The sequence below is a fragment of the Carassius gibelio genome, chromosome A13, assembly GCF_023724105.1.
Source record: "Carassius gibelio isolate Cgi1373 ecotype wild population from Czech Republic chromosome A13, carGib1.2-hapl.c, whole genome shotgun sequence".
In the NCBI taxonomy this organism is placed as follows: domain Eukaryota; kingdom Metazoa; phylum Chordata; class Actinopteri; order Cypriniformes; family Cyprinidae; genus Carassius; species Carassius gibelio.
This window is the reverse complement of record NC_068383.1, coordinates 12,238,100-12,255,576: the sequence shown is the minus strand read 5'-3', so window position 1 is coordinate 12,255,576 and position 17,477 is coordinate 12,238,100. Positions and strand designations below refer to the sequence as shown.

Below are 17,477 nucleotides of genomic sequence, written 5' to 3'. Positions count from 1 at the left end.
CGCAAAGGCTGTGTGTATCCCCACCCGTTATATATCGCGGGCAGGGATGAACACACAACATATGGCGCGATTTGGAATCACCATCACAATGCTTAGATTTCGCCTCGCTCTTCGGCATGTCTAGGAGCTCTAACTGGACAGACAACAGTAAATAAGACTCACAAGACAAACAAGTAACATTCACACACAGAGTGCTTGCTGAAAGACGTGAAGCTGAAGCCAGCTGCGCGGAACGTGCTTTTATAGCTTCCTGGTTGCTTACGTCACCCCGCCTGTGACGTCACACTCTTCCATTGGACTGATTACACAAGATATTCAGAGTCGCTCATGCTAAGTGCGTTCCCCAAAGCGCATTTGACGCAGCTCGAGTTCCTGAAGAGGAACTGGTAAGAAACTCTTTTATTAAACCGATTCATTTACTGATGAAAGGAAATAAATTCTTTGGCAGTTTTTTTTTTTATTTTGGGCCCTTAAATATTATATTTAAAATATGGAAATAGTCAAGAACAATTGAACAAAAAAATATTAATCATAAAGAAAAAGGTACAACTTTTATACAGGGTGAAATAAGCTTTATACAGTGTGAAATAAGTGATTTGTGTCTAAAACAGGTATTTTATGGACACACAAGACTTAAAGTAGAATCAACAGGCAATGGCACAGGGACATGACATGGTTTGATAAGTCTTACCGCTCACTGTCAGATATTTTCTTGCCAAGTTTCTGACAGCTAGGCTTGTCCAGAGTTTTCAACTGCCTGCAAGATGGAAATGATGGAAACGAGGCGAGACAGAAAATAAAAGAATAAGGAATGGATTCACTCAGGAATGGATGGACATTGAATGAAACATCTGTCTAATAAAATGCCACGATGGAGATGGACATGTTACTGGTCCAATGCGTCTGTACCTCTGTGCATCTGGCTTTGCACTGAGGTGGTGTACTGTCTCCTGAGCAGGGAACATAGCCTCCAAAACCCAGCTGATTCATAAGATCACATCAAACACATGTGAGTGGCATGGACACACAGACACAGAAACACAATGACACAGTGTGGACTGATGTTAATGAAGCATAATTTCATTACGGCTGAATCATGCCACTTTGGTTAAGTGGCTAGGTACAAAAAGAAAACACACAATAACATGTACAGTAATTAAGAAATATACGAGACAATCTGTGCATGATATGAAACACAGACACTTGACTCATATGTGTCCGGGGTCACATGTGACATACGTGACGTTTATTCCCTGAAAACAAAACCTCTCAAATGATTACAATTTCAGTTAAAAACAGAGAAAATAAGTGAAGTCACAAGCAGTGTCCCCATTATGTATTTGGTCACTTAACATGTTTGAATATCACAGCATTAAATATATCGGCAGAAAAATTATTTTACTTATTTGTGATAAGTTTTGCCTATATTCTATATTCATACATTTTTAAGAGTTAATACTTTTTGGGTCACAGTGAGACTGTATCTAAATAACTGCTGGAATCAGTATAAAACTGTAGAAGATAAAAACAACGGAATAAATTATAATCTGCAGAAAGAGTTTCGATAAAAAGGACTAAAATACAACCTCATGAAATCCAGAGTAACACAAAACACACACTTTCACATGAAAAAAGCCACAAGTCACCACATTTTTAAAGCTACTGAGCTGCTAAAAATCTACAAAACACACTAGCGATCACATTTTTGAGCACTAAAATCATGGGGTCGGGTCACAACAAGCTATGGGTCAGAAGCTACAGAAGGCTGGGAGGGTTAGCTGCATCTACTACCCATGGCAGAGGGGGGACGGACAGGTTAGAAGAACAGAGGGGTTTAGCAAAAGGACTGGAGGACAGGAGGGATACCTGTCGTCTTCTGGGGAGGCATGCTGAATTAGGATCCTGGGGCTCATGGGTCTGGTACGGGGTAGAGACTGGGTGCTCCTGCGTGAGTGTGTGCGTGTGTGATCCACAAACACCCAAAGAGTTCAAAGTAGAAACATGGGAGGTCAATATACCGTGGCAATGATCATCTCAAAACATACAAGAAGATGCATAGGTTCAGTGGACTAATTTTTGACAATTCTCCACCTACAGTGGTTGGATTAATGTTCCCAAAAACACAAAACAAAGCTATCAGGCCATAAGAGTCACTGCAGAGCAGTGCAAAGTGGGTGATCCAATGGTGTTATAATAATAATAATAATAATTCTTTACATTTAAATAGCCCTTTTCTAGGCACTCAAAGCGCTATTACTTTGACATTAGCATTAACATAGAAACACACTGGGTTTTATTCACTAATAATTCTACAGTTTTAATTCTACAGTATGTGCTCAGAAAAGTTAAATAATCAAAGAATCCTGGGGGGGGGGGGGGGGGGGATGCAGCATTTGTGAGCTTAAGAGACTTCTTTCAGAAACATAAATCCTAGCTACCCCAAACTTTTTAAATGTATGTTTATTTATATAAACAATACATTCAGCAAATGTTATGTTTTGCATAAATGCAACAAGGATTTACATGTGTTTTAGCTTAATCAAAATTGTATCCTAGAATTAAGATTTCTGTGTTTGCACACTGCTTTTAAGCAAAACATATTGTGTTTGTGTGTTGTGTATGTGTATGCACAATAGTAAATAAGTCCCAGTGATTGTTGTGTTCAAAGGGCATCCCAAAGGAACATTCTAAAAGTGTCCATTAATGTATGTAAATTATATTAATGGCAAATTCAACAAAACTGAAATAATCCAATTCAAAATAGTGTACCTGTCTCGTTCAGGTGAATTGGAACTAGAACCTGGTCTCAGACAGTTGGTACTAGCGCTTCTAACCCTGTCAAGAGAGGACTGTAGATCACTAGGGTCACAACATGCCATCCAGCGGAGAAAGAAGAAGAAAAAAAGAGGAAAGGAAGATGACAAAGAACAAAAAAAAAGTTAGGTCCAAAATAAAATAAAAAACAAACCTGTTAGAACTGGTAAAATGGTGAGCGAGATAATGGTTGAATTTTCTGCTAATGTTCCGAATGAGGAGATGCTGGATGTTTGTGTGTGTGTATATATATATATATATATATATATATATATATATATATGGATTTCAGGGTTTACATGTTTGACCCCTTACCTAATGGTGATCTTGTCTGTGAACCTAAGAGCTTGGCGTGTGACTGTAGGTTGAGTGCCAGTGACTACAGATAGCCGTGACTTTGACTTAAGGCATGCAGGACGTGTTGAGCTGAACACGAACAAGTGTAAACAAAAGCAAACACAAGTTACAGAAAGAGAACACATACTGAAAGACAAAAAAAAAAAAACACATTGTAAAATGTAATCACACAACAATGTTTTCTGTGGAGACTTGTTGGATGTTTAACACTGGTCCAGCCATGGGAAAGGGAATGCTAAAAGAATTTTTTCTCCAGAAATCATGGACCTACTTGGTTTGGACAGACAAATAGGTTGTTGCTGGAAACACGTCCCATTGTGCCTGCTTAGGACATGCCAAAAGATGTTTATAGCTACCAGTGATTTAGTGTCTAACTCTTCAAATAAATTATATATTTTAAATTACAGGTGCTACTATAAACATCCACAGAAACCAGAACATCACAGTCAGACAGAAAACACTCACATTTACCTACCCATCTTAACACCCAACAGTGGCAGATTCCCATAGGATTGTCTTTTTTTTTTTACATTTCCAGCTTAATGACTACAATACTATATACTATTCTATACTATACTATACTATACTATACTATACTATACTGTTTGTATATGATGATGTTGACAGTGCAAATATGCTATTTTTATGGAGCCTTGTGAAAAAGAACACTTTTATTACCTTTTTTTAACACATATTTATAAAAAGAGCACTTTATAAAAAGAGCACTATTGCCAGAAATAATATTCTTTAAAAAGAACAAACTTAAGTGTGAACTGAATGTGTTTTCATACACTTAATTGCATGTTAATTGCAATTCAATTAAAATTATGCTATTATGGTATGGTTTCAATTTATATTACAATTACTTTAACCACTTAAATAAGACTGAAGCACATTACATCCAATATCATAAGTACTTCTACTGTCTTTGAAATATGAATGAGTAAATACTGTGTCAGACTTCACCAATGATAAATATATATATATTTACCAGCATACTGTATATTCCATAAGCTGATCCAAAATAAAAGTTCTCGGAGATCTGAGTGAGTTTGAGAGTCTCAGATGCTATAAAATCCTCATTAGTCAGAAAGGATGCCATGGCTTAAGTGTTCGTCTTTTACAACCTTACCTGTAAATATCCTGATGAATTCCACTGACTATTAAAGGCATCTTGGAAGGCAAAGTGCTACTGTGCTTAGATGAACTCCAGCCAACATTACACTAACATGCAAGCATTCAAAGTGGAAACAAAAGATGTATCAAACTCACAGCTGTTAGTCCACTCAAACACCAAAGGAATGTCAAAGGTCACTCATGCAAACATGCAAAGATCAGTCCAGAGGCAACTCCCTCATTCTAGATCGTCTATTTTTCTGTCAAATATGCTCATAATTTAATCAAGGTCAGTAACGAACGGAATAAAAATAAAGATGTCAAAATGACATTTGAGCAGAATGAGATTGTTATTTCGAGAAAGCAAACGGTTGTCATGATGACCTATTTGTCTTTTAGGCTGAACGCCAAAAGCACGTGGAAAGTTCCGCTTGTAATGTTTCTTGTCAACGAGCTGCTATGAAATATTAGAGTGGAGAGGCGAAGAGTTTGACAAGAAGTGTTTGGGGAGAGAAACTGGCATCAACCCTCACCACTGTTTTAATTCAATGGAATAAACTTCAGGCTAGATACAGATACAAGGAGTCGATATTGATATTACCAGTGTTTATGACACCAAGATTATTATTACAGTGATTTATACAGTAATTTGAATATAACAATGGTATAAGTCACAGACTGGTGGTTCAATTCTGGCCTTGTCTTTACCTTTGGGTGTGCAGACACTCTGCGCTTCCACCCCGCATTGATCTGTATATCAAGATGACCTCACTGCAATTACCATGGAGATGGAGGACACATAGGAAAATTAACAAAACAGAACAATAAACAAGCAAACATAAAAAAGAAAGAAAGAAGCGCACCAGTAAGTGAGTTAGAAGAGGAAGGGTAACAACCTTTAAAGCCAGAACACAAAGGTTAAAAAAGACGTGTCTTCCTGTACGATCATCTCTGTCCATACAAACCCTTGTCTTTTCAAAGACAACCCTTCCATGAATCACTGCTGGTTTGGCTCTAACCCACCTTCTGAAAATGGTGTAAGGCCTTTGAAGGTTAGCAAGTCTCGAAAACGTTATTCATCTTCCCAAAAACTAATTTGAACGGCATTCCAGAAACATTACTTTTATGGAAGAAAACGAAGGCACATGGAAGTGGTTATTCTTTTAACACACACTAAGGCACACTTGTTCACACTTGCTTGGGCTCACAAATTTCTCTTTACCTGTCATCTCCATATTCTCTCTCTTGCACACGGGCACGGTCGTGGTAGCGCGTTGGGGAACGGGATCGCCGGCTGTGCTGGACCTCATCCAGACTCCTTAGAGAGAAAACCGGGTTTACTGGAGGTTACAATTATTTGATAAATTATAAACCTAAAAATAGCTAGGGACATACCTCTGTGCAGGGACATTGGCTGGGCGGGACCGCCCCCTGCCCTGTTCATCTCTGTGTGGGGACACGGACCGTGAGCGATACTGAGTTTGCCTTTGCTGATCTGGAACCTCTAATGTTGTCGCCCGGTCTCGGTCTCGGCCTCTGTCTCTGTCTCTGTCTCTGTCTCTGTCTCTGTCTCTGTCACTGTCTCTGTCTCTGTCTCTGTCCCGTTCTCTTTCTCTTTCTCTTGATCGGTTTTCTGTTGCTGGGATGGCACAAAGACAAAAATAAATAAATAAATAACAATTAAGAAAAATATTTTAATGCCTGTCTAGAAAATTCAGATTTTGCTTTTGCGGTCATTGGTCTTGGCAAATCACATTCTCCATGTTAGAAACTATCCCCCCCAAAAAAGAACAGACATAATGTGTTAGACCTTATCTAACAAAACATGCCACACAATTAAAATACCTTGTTCATTCTCCTTGTATCTATTTCTGAACGATGTGTGCTTTTGACAGTTGAAATCTCAATTTGAGTCCTACAGATATATATATATATATATATATATATATATATATATATATATATATATACATACATATACACACACACACACACACTACCAGTCAAATCAGTCAAATCTAAAATTCTAAATATATTTATTTATTTTTCTATTTTTGGTTACTTAACAAAAAGTATTTAGGTATTTTTATAACAAAGTGAAACATAACAGACCAATATTGGCTTAGTGACAAAAAAGTTATTAAATACTTAAAAAATGTTACTACCCCATTAAAAAAGCATTGACAACTTTTGACATTGACAATCTTTTTTCAACAGAAATTCACACCAGTTTTTTTTTTTTCCAATAAAACCACAGAATATAACTTCACTGCTAAAATCATACTATTTATATATATATAAACATATAATGTAATAAGTATAAATAGTATAGAAGAGTACTGTAAATGTAACTTGGAAAAAAAATTTTACCCCCTTGGGTGCTTATTACAGTACTGCATATGTGGTTTGGAGAATGAAGTCAAGGTATGTCACAAAGGCATTGTACCACAAAGACATGTCATTATCTAACTTCTACCATGCAGAGGCAAATTAAAATGTGTAGTACCACCAAGAGGAGGCAGTTCCTGCTGTTTACTAAATCGTTTTCCTCATTTTCCCACTGTGATCATGCAAATTGTATAGAGTGCATTATGCGGCAAGTCTACACTAACTATACTACAGAGAAAAGAACTGGAGACAGAACACATTTTAGATAGTTAATGTCTCCCCATACAGAAGAATCACCACTTCATATTCATTTTATGCACTTAATAGTACCAGGATAGTTAGTTTATTCGTATGGGATGAATGAAACATGCCAGATGTGTAATGATAATTATCAGTGAATTGTCTCCAGCACAACAGTGGTGACTTCCAAAGGAAGGGAAGGCCTGCTATTGGTTGCTTCTCTCTTTTGGGGTACTCTAATGCACAAAGTACAGAAAAGTGCCATGGTTGGCATTGCCTTGGCCCCTCCCACCCACCTGTGGCGACTTTGCCAATACCATCATCATAATCAGATTCTGTAATACGCTGCGAGCCTGCACAGACAGATATACACACAGATAGATGTACAGACAGACAGACTCAGTGGTACAGACGTAAACAAATGCACATAAAGCACTGCTGGAATAATCCATAGTTAGGTAAACAAAAGGTATACAGAAATAACCTAGCATACTAAAATATGTCTTGTGGACACACTGTACCCACGGGCCACACTTGTACACACTAACTCACAGGCAGCACGGTTCAAAAATATACCTCCTTATGAACGTACAGACAAAACAGACATGAAAAACTTGAGACAATGCCAAAAATATTAATGAGACTGGATGAATTTCATGACCTTGAATTAAAAGATATGTTGATGTTTAACTAATGTTTGAAGATTGTCTTTCACCTACTTATATGTAGTTTAGTAATTGTGAAATTATGATAAATTCTCTGGCTTGATTTAACATTTTAGGAAGTGAAGGCAATCTTCAAACTATTTTAATCGAACTTCCCACATCCTTTTCAGCTTATGGCAAATCTTGTGAAACGCTGAGGGGGTGAATTCACTAATCGATTGTGCTACACAACTGAGCAGCATTTTAATGCAAAACTCCAAAGTACCAAATCTGTATATTAGAATGATTTCTGATGGATCATATGACCCTGCAGTACTGAGCTTTCCAGTGAAAATTCAGCTTTGCCAACACTTAAATAAACTACATTTTAAAATGCATTCAAATTGAAAATAGCAATTTTAGATTGTAATAATATTGCACAATATTACTGTTTTTACTTTATTTTCGATAAGAAAAATGCAGCCTTCGTGAGCATAAAAGATTATTTTTTTAATAATACTGTACATAGCTGATACAGTACTGCACTGTGCATATTTAAATTAGTCCACCTACTTTCTATGCAAATTAGTCTAATTAACTTTTTCCGCCGTTGAACAATTGATGGTACAAAAATATGTGTACATTTCCTGTTGATCACGGTGGCAGTAATTTATCCAATTATGATCAAGCAATGTGGAAGATTATGGTGGTCGAGAGAGCTCAGCGTGCTGCAAATCAAAAAAATAAAAAAAACATGCAAATAGAAAAAATACCAGCAAAATTTGTATTTTTTTTTTTTTATAATTTAGCCAGCTTACATAACATTTCACAGTTACAGTAGGCTAATTATATATTCCTTCATCTTATTAAGGCTAATAATACATAAAAATGCTAGGCAATCATATGATCAGGATGTTCAAACAAATAAAAATCTCACCTTTCAGAGTAGACACTGAAGCGTGTCCCAGCCAGGTTTGTCACTTGTTGTGGTTCCCTTATACATTTCCGGTGTGGTCAGTGTATATTTGCTGCACGTTTCTGTATTTGATTTTGTTGTAAGTTGCATTTTTGTATTTGATCATGTTTGCAGCGCATCTGTTGTCAAACTGATGAAGATGTTTTCTTAACTTGCTGGCGTTTTTTTCTATTTGCAGGTTTTTGTTTTTGTTTTGCAGCGCCCTAAGCTCTCTCAGCCAACGTAGAAAAGTGTTATAATTGGACACATATCCAGTTATCAGACTAAATTCCTCCCTATGAGAGAATAAGCACTTAAACGCAAAGTGATTCTGTGTGTTCAACCAATTTTCAGATCACATCCCCACCAGTGAGGCCTTCCACTTACGCTGCAGCCTTTTGGTGGGTGTTTCAGTGTGTCCGTGTCTGCGGGGCAGGTATGGCGACGGGTGCGGCAGTGGGATGGAAGAGACGTCATGTGCCTGCAGCCTGTACCAGTGAGGCTTATCATCCAATAGGGCAGTCTCCAGCTCGATTAGGATCTAGGTTTAAAGACGGGAGAAACCACAGACAATCAGGTGTGACCGTGTCCGAATGTTTTCACAGAGCAAGTCATGTTGTGAATAAATGGACAAAGTTTACATATGCTTCATACTTCTCCCAGAAAGTCACTCTCCTCATCTTGCATTCTGGGTTGGTCCCACACAGTAATCTCCAGCATGTGTTCTCTGAAATCCCGGCGATGGACATAAGAGTACACAAAAGTCTGGTTCCACTTGGGCTCTAGACTTTTCTTCACTGTCTTCGTCCTTCTCTTGCTCTTATCACTAAAGCAAAACAAATATACACATAAAACATTACAATGAGAACATTAAAACTTGATGCACATATAAGCAATGATCAAAAAAAAAAAAATCATACATTGATTGGAAAACTAACATACCTTCTATCAGGCAGGAAGTACATTTTGACATAGGGGTTTCTGGGTCGTCCATCCGATCTGGGTGGCAGGTCTGAAGCCTGCAATACGTTCACTATCAGCTGATGGCCGACCTTATCGTACCACATTTTCACCTGCAAGACATAAAAACATAAACCGCTAATAAACAAACACTCAGCAATGTAAATGTATACTACATACAGTACAGACCAAAAGTTTGGACACACCTTCTCATTCAAAGAGTTTTCTTTATTTTCATGACTATGAAAATTGTAGAGTCACACTGAAGGCATCAAGGGCTATTTGACCAAGAAGGAGAGTGATGGGGTGCTGCGCCAGATGACCTGGCCTCCACAGTCACCGGACCTGAACCCAATCGAGATGGTTTAGGGGTGAGCTGGACCGCAGACAGAAGGCAAAAGGACCAACAAGTGCTAAGCATCTCTCGGGGAACTCCTTCAAGACTGTTGGAAGACCATTTCAGGTGACTACCTCTTGAAGCTCATCAAGAGAATGCCAAGAGTGTGCAAAGCAGTAATCAAAGCAAAAGGTGGCTACTTTGAAGAACCTAGATTATGACATATTTTCAGTTGTTTCACACTTTTTTGTTATGTATATAATTCCATATATAATTCCACATGTGTTAAATCATAGTTTTGATGCCTTCAGTGTGAATCTACAATTTTCATAGTCATGAAAATAAAGAAAACTCTTTGAATGAGAAGGTGTGTCCAAACTTATGGTCTGTACTGTACATCGATATGTACTGACCGACAGCTGTCCAGGCAGTAGCTGAGGGGCATCTCTAAGACCACTTGGGCTGGAAGGGGACAAGACAGATATAGAGGGTCTTTCCATCTTCTGTGATTCGAAGGAACTTGAACCTGCTGCAGAGGGACATGAACAAACAGGTGTTGAAAACATCTGAGTAATGCTTGCATATTAAAAAAAGAGTAAATAAGAGTTGACATTTGATTCAGGACATACTAGATTCTAACGGAGGGTGTGATGTTTCTGGTATTCGTGGTGTATCACTGAAACAAAAAGATCACAAATCCATTCATTAGTTGTCAAGTACACTGCTACTCAAAAGTTTGGGTCGTAAGATGTTTATAAAAGAAGTCTCTTATGCTCATAAAGGCTGCATTTATTTACATAAAATACAGTAAAAAGTAATAATATAATTATTACACATATGAAAATAACTATCTATAATCTATTCCTTTAATGGAAAAATTAAATTTTCAGCCGCCATTACTCCAGTTATCAGTGTCACAATGTTTTGCTGAAATCATTGTAATATGCTGATTTAGTGCTCGAGAAACATTTCGTATTGTTATGCGTGTTGAAAACAGATCTGCTGCTTAATATTTTCAGCGAGAAACATTATGCACTTTTTTCAGGATTCAAGAATATAAAGTTCAAAAGAACAGCATTTATTTGAAATAGTAATAATATATTTAATAGAATTTGTAATATTATACAATATTGTTATATCCACCTTTGATCAATTTAATGTATTCTTGGTGAATAAATAATTTCTTGAAAAAAAATATATATAATTAACTGACTCTAAACTTTTGAATGGCAGTGTATTTAGGCATTTAAGCCACATTTAATTTCTGAATATTTTGTATTATATAATAAAATATCATATATGTGACCCTGGACCACAAAACTATTCATAAAGGTCAATTATTTTGATTTGAAAGCTGAATAAATAGATTTCCATTGATGTATGATTTGTTAGGACAGGACGATATTTGGCTGAGATACAACTATTTGAAAATCTGGAATCTGATGGTGCAAAAAAAAAAAAAAAAAAAAAAAACCTCCTTTTAAGTTGTCCAAATGAGGTTCTAAGCAATGAATATTTCTAATAAAAAAATTAAGTTTTGATATATTTACTGTATGAAATTTACTAAATATCTTCATGGAACATAATCTTTACTTAATGTCCTAATGAATTTTGGCATAAAAGAAAAATCTATAATTTTGACCCATACAATGTATGTTTGATTTTTGCATTTTGCTACAAATATACCCCAGCGACTTAAGACTGGTTTTGTGGTCCAGGGTCACATATAGTGTCATTTATTTTGAAGAAATATACAGCACAAACATGCATTTGAAGTTTGTTATGTGCTAAATGATAAAATCCTATATAAATTGCTCAAAATATATTTTGATGAGTTGTTTGTTTTCAAAAAAGCTCCATATATATTAGGGGTGTAACGGTTCACAAAATTCACGGTTCGGTTCAATACGATACACTGGTGTCAAGGTTCGGTCCGGTACGGTTCGGTACGTTTTAGATACAGCAAAATGAAAAAAATTGGCAGACAAATTTCCTTGATTTAAAAAAAAAAATTTATTTATTAAAGCTAACAAAGTATGTTTTTTTTTTTACATTGAAGAATGATGGAGCTATTCTTTACCCATCTTCTATGGTGTTTTCTTAGCAGCATACTGTATAAAACAAAAACAGCTCCTTATTAAAAAAAATTAAAATGTTATATTGTTGTAGTAGTTATGAACAAATACAAAGATGTAACTTTTTATATGGAACTCTATAACTCTTTATATTGAGTGTGTTTTTACTCAATTGGTTCTCTATAGGGCTTATGTTTTTTGGAACAAAGCAGGAATTACGGTCTGGCTGAAATGGGCTCGTGAAGGAATATTGTAACGGGGCTCAATTACATTAAGCATGTTCTTAAAACCCGCGTTTTCCACTATAGGCGCTCGCTCACTCAGTACGCGCTGAAGGCTCGTTGCAAAATGGCTAATGCGTTTAACAGACCAGAAAAAGAAGATCCTCCAATAACCAACAGGTCTGGTGTTTGGGTGCACTTTGGATTCCCTGTAAGCTATAATGGTGATGATAGAATGAATGGTAAATAGTAAGGTCTCATATCCGCGGCTATAGCGTAAATGAAGCCTACCAATCGCCGCGGTGATGTCTTTTGCCCTGTTTGAATCCGTTGGAAATGTCTGCCTAAATAGTGCGGGGATAGTTTGTTGCATGTTTCTCCTTTTTTTCGTCTTTTCCCAGATACTGACACACTAAGGTGATGTCGGCGTAAATGAGTTGACATGTTTCAAGTATTCCCGCTGGTGTTTTTTTTTTTTTTTTCTCGCTGGTGTAGCCTACCTTTTGCCATGTAGATGCGACATACTGTTGTTTTTTATCCACCACTCTCTTGCCATCACCATTATAGCTTACAGGGAATCCAAAGTGCACCCAAACACCAGACCTGTTGGTTATTGGAGGATCTTCTATTTCTGGTCTGTTAATCGCATTGGCCACCGCGTACCGTGCATTAACTGCTCGCTCACTCAGCGCGTACTGAGTGAGCGAGCGCCTGACTGAGTAGCCTAACATAAACATATAAGTTGGTGTTTTTTTCTATTTCGGGGGTGTCAGGGGCGTTGCCTGTTACGTCGTTTGGGTTATTGGGCTACCTTGTTATATATATACAGTCATGCCCAAAAATATTGACACCCTTGGTAAATATGATCAAAGGATCAAAGAAGGCTGTGAAAATTAATCTGCATTGTTAATCCTTTTGATCTTTTATTTTTTAAAAATCACAAAAATCTAAACTTTCAGTGAATAATAAGAATTTAAAATGGGGGGAAATATCATTATGAAATAAATGTTTTCCTCTAATACATATTCCATATATATATATATATATATATATATATATATATATATATATACACACACATTACATACACACACACACACACACACACGCAAACACAAAAAGTGTTTGGAGAGAAATCAATGAATGCAACTTTTTAAAGAGGTGGGAGGAAAGAGCAAAGACTATAATTATTACTATTACTATAATCTTTGGACATAGAAGAGATTACTTTACAGTAAAAAAAAAAAAAATGCAATTTCCAAATGATTTCCCCATTTTAAAATATGAATTTTTATTTTTTTGCCCATCTAAAACAATAGGGTTTGAAATCGGGTAAATCGGGAATATCGGGATGTCACATCATGGCACTGCTGTTAGGTAAAGAAAGACCTTTTTGATGCAAAATGCAAAAAAAAAAAAAAAAATACAGAATATTAAAAGAGAAGTAACAAATTGTATATAAATTAGAATGGTTTTTGATGTTATGAAAACCATATTATGATTTTAAGTGCAAGGCAAGAAACTTATAAAATAATAATAATAAAAATGCATTTAATGACCCCTTCAAAAATTGTTTGGGTGCTTTGCGGTTAGTCAGATACCCAGCAAGTTGTGTGATGGACGACTTACCCTATCGGCCTTGATACTACTAATTCAACTTGTGGTTCTGTTTGGGAATTCAAGATGATATTGTAAACTTCTTTCTCGGTTAATCCTGGTAACGATTTCCCATTCCACTGAAGCACCTCATCACCTACAAACATCCAAAATGTGTTGTCCCACTAAATTCCACCATTCATTTCTTAAAACAGATATTTTACTGATTAAACACACTCATTAAACATTTCCTAAATATCTGAGATTTTTAAATCTTGATTTATTATTAATGCTTGTTTTATATCATTTTAAATCATTTGAAGTCATCTTGAGACCACCTTAGAAGTTTGTTAGTGAACCACTGATATATGCATCCATATTAAGATTAATTTGCTAAATCAGTGTATGAGGTAATTTATTTGATAACACTGTTTAGTCAATTAACAGTCCTAGTTTTTTTAAGTTACAAACTGAGAGGTTCTGGACTCACCGGCCCGTAGATGACCCACCACATCAGCTATACTTCCTTTCTTGACTTTGGTGATGAAGGCCCCGAGTCTCCCAGTTTCTGTAATCTTCCCCCCGACCACCTGTACCCCGTACAAATCATTTAAAGATGGGTAAAGTCTAAAGAGAATTCATAAATGTCACAAAACCTATCCAGTATAAATGTCCACATATCCAGTACATTGCCCCCCCCACCCCACCCCTGTTTTGTACATGGTCCATGACATGGTGTAGTTCTTGACTTTATAACAGTCAGGAGAGGAATTTGTGTTTATACAATATGTTTATGTCAGTTGCTTTCCCTTTACCTTTAGCCCTATCAGAGCCCCAGCCTCTTTTGACATGGCTGTTCGCTTGCTCAGAGTGATTCGGCCAATTAAATGATCACCTTCCTTGGAGGGCTGCCATGTAACCGGATGCTAAAGAGAACAATGCAGAGATTAATCCCGTAAGAGAAAGAACCATCCTATTACATATGATCAGAACTTCCTGATCATACGGTAAATGATTGCAAAAGAAAATGATATTCTGAAGAAAATGTCTGTCATTGTAATACTTCTCCAAAAAGTAAATTTTCTACTTCTAACACTCAAGACCGCACAAATGCTATTATGCTATGCATAACTTCATGTGTTTCCTATAGGAACTAAACCCATGGCCTTGGCAATGTTAGTGCTTTGATGTTTGAGCTACAGTGACATATGTAACAAATACATTCCAATTGATTTCCTAATTCCAATTCCAAAAAACATCACATCCTGGAAGTGAAATGGTGGGTAAACATCAACTCATGTTGAATTTTAAATGATTACAGCACAAAGTGGGAAAATACTTACATGCCACGCAGTGGGGTCCAGTGGACAGCACTCCCAGTCCCCTAAAACACACACACACACAAATGTTCTTAGAGTTACACTATACATATGTTGACTATGTGAGCTGCCACCGTTCACTGGCCAAAGTCCATCTCTAAACCTGTTCTGTTTATGCTTAATGAATATCTGAGCCCCAAAAGGGCATCTGCAGCTAAGATCTCATGCTGAAATATGTTCTGCTTTGACCCACCTGCAGAGCAAGAGGGAGAACTGGGATTGTGTTTATTAATTTGGGTTTTAGAGCTACATTTAGTTCCCAGACAAGAAAAGCAATGCTGATACCAAAGCTGAATATACACTCCCACACAGACACACACACAGGCACAAAGGGACAGTCTCAGCCCTTTCTGTGACGTTGGCCTTCTATTTACTGTTGGCATGTTATATGGACGAGTGCCTTGTGCATACGGGTTTCTGGACTGTTTTTCGGTTATTTTTGAGCACCTGGGGTATCGAGCATGACGCACAGAGGGTGCGGACTGCGGAGTGCTCAAATTGTCATCCGAAAAACAAAAAAATAGATTGTAAATATTAACTGTTGCTATAGACAAAAAAATAAAAGTGTAATGTCCTGGTTGGCCAGTTGCTTTTATATGGACGAGTGTTTAAAAAATACATGGGAGGGAGAGAGAGAGAGAGAGAGAGAGAAACCTTGAAACCTGGATGGTTTACTTACAAGTATGTCAGGGAATCTTCATAGGTTAGGTTTTTTTTTAAGGAAGGCTGCTTCTTCACTGTCTAACCCAGTTCTAAGCAGGGTTGTCCTATAAAAAGTTACTCTAAATAAAAAAAGTTAAACTCTGGAAAGCAACAAAATTCAACTACCACTCCTGAAAGTTTTAACGGTTATAAGAAAAAAAGAAAAAACACCCCAGAAGAACATTTTCAGCACAAAACAATAAGCAACTTACAAAAAGCAGCATGCATAAATCATAATCAAATACCATGAAGTAATATTAAGTAGAAGAGGTCTCCATGAAGTAATATTAAGTAGCTGTCTAAGGGTATAAATATTTAATATATTGCTTGTTGCACGGTGGATTGGTCCCCTGTGTGGACTTTTATCTAAGCTTTGTACTTCTCATTCACATGAACTCCAAAATATAGTGCTTAGCAAATAAATATTTAATTAGTACATACAGTAGTTTCACATTGCAACATTCAGTATGTATTGTTACACAATTATTCTACCAAAGAGTGACAGATAGGTGCTTCCTAAAAAATAGACACTTATAGCCACTAACAATGGCCAACAGTAGAAACAAAAAAAGAAAAAAATAATAATAAAAAACTTTTCAAGACTACAACAAATAAATAAAATATATCAACCTCTGATAGACAAAACTGCACACAGTTAAACATTTTTTGTACAACTGAAAAATAAAATTTTGAGTTTAAAGTTCAAGAAAGAGTCTTTCTCTTACCTGTTGTTTCTGTTGTAACTAATGAAATGTTGCACAGATAAGAGCAAGCTAGTGTTCAGCTTAACCTCTTCTCAGTCTCCTGTTCTCCTATTCTTAGTCTCCCATTCCTTCCCCTTTAGTCTGTCTTTTCTAGTCACCCAACAATGTTTACATTTCAACCCTGGCTTAATACACTGAGCTTTTAAGTCTGTGTTCAGTCAGTTTGCCAGGCTAGCGGCACAGTATAACCTCCTCTTCTTTAGAACCCAAACATCAACCAGTCAAAGCCAGTGAAAAAGTATTCAGCGCATACCATCTCCTTTATAAGTATCCACTGTAGATACACTATAAAATACTGTTTTTAAGACTTGGATATGTAATTTATTAGTATTCAGCCTTTTGCACAAACACACACACACACACACACGCACACACACACACACACACACACACACACACACACACACACAACTTAATAAAATAAATAAATAAATAATCAATCAGTCTATCTACCTTATTTATTTATTTTTTATCCATTATACTGTTTCAAATGTTTTTTTATGAATACATTTATTCAGCAAAGATGCATTAAAATGATCAAAGTGTCATTAAAATAATTTATAAAAGATTTATATTTCAAATAAATTATGTTCTTTTGAACATTCTATTTACCAAAGAATCCTCAAAGTTTAAAAAAGTTTTTCTTCAAACCTATTTCCGCAAAACTACTGTCAACATTGAGCACCTGATCCAAAAATGTTTAACAGTTATATAAAATTTCAATTTTTTTTTTTTTTAAGAATGTTTTATAAAGTATATCTTATCAGCCGACCTCCTGCAGTACATTTATGGACAATCATTGTTGAAAACAATGTTGAAAAACCATCTGCACACAAAGCTAATGAAAAGCCTTGCATCATTTACAAGAAGTTGTGCAACTTCTTAACAGTAAACATTAATCGATTTTCCGTGTTTCAAAAATTACTAAA

The 17,477-nt window shown here is 36.3% G+C and overlaps 1 protein-coding gene across 6 annotated transcripts in view; it reads right to left on the bottom strand.

Moving 5' to 3' along the window:
• The window catches only part of LOC128026175 (regulating synaptic membrane exocytosis protein 1), a 72,718-nt gene that overhangs the window by 18,087 nt on the left and 37,154 nt on the right, over positions 1–17,477 (bottom strand). The window contains exons 6-22 of one of the 6 annotated variants that reach the window (XM_052612986.1): positions 15,047–15,087; positions 14,519–14,629; positions 14,194–14,293; positions 13,737–13,860; positions 10,441–10,487; positions 10,225–10,340; positions 9,457–9,587; positions 9,169–9,340; positions 8,902–9,055; positions 5,683–5,926; positions 5,510–5,605; positions 4,996–5,058; positions 3,130–3,240; positions 2,770–2,859; positions 1,867–1,944; positions 910–981; positions 692–757 (exon numbers count right to left, since the gene is read on the bottom strand). In XM_052612986.1, the coding sequence (XP_052468946.1) occupies positions 692–757; positions 910–981; positions 1,867–1,944; positions 2,770–2,859; positions 3,130–3,240; positions 4,996–5,058; positions 5,510–5,605; positions 5,683–5,926; positions 8,902–9,055; positions 9,169–9,340; positions 9,457–9,587; positions 10,225–10,340; positions 10,441–10,487; positions 13,737–13,860; positions 14,194–14,293; positions 14,519–14,629; positions 15,047–15,087 (1,816 nt within the window). The remainder of the gene's footprint in view (positions 1–691; positions 758–909; positions 982–1,866; positions 1,945–2,769; positions 2,860–3,129; positions 3,241–4,995; positions 5,059–5,509; positions 5,606–5,682; positions 5,927–8,901; positions 9,056–9,168; positions 9,341–9,456; positions 9,588–10,224; positions 10,341–10,440; positions 10,488–13,736; positions 13,861–14,193; positions 14,294–14,518; positions 14,630–15,046; positions 15,088–17,477) is intronic. The other 5 variants (XM_052612987.1, XM_052612988.1, XM_052612989.1 and 2 more) reach the window with 5 other exon arrangements.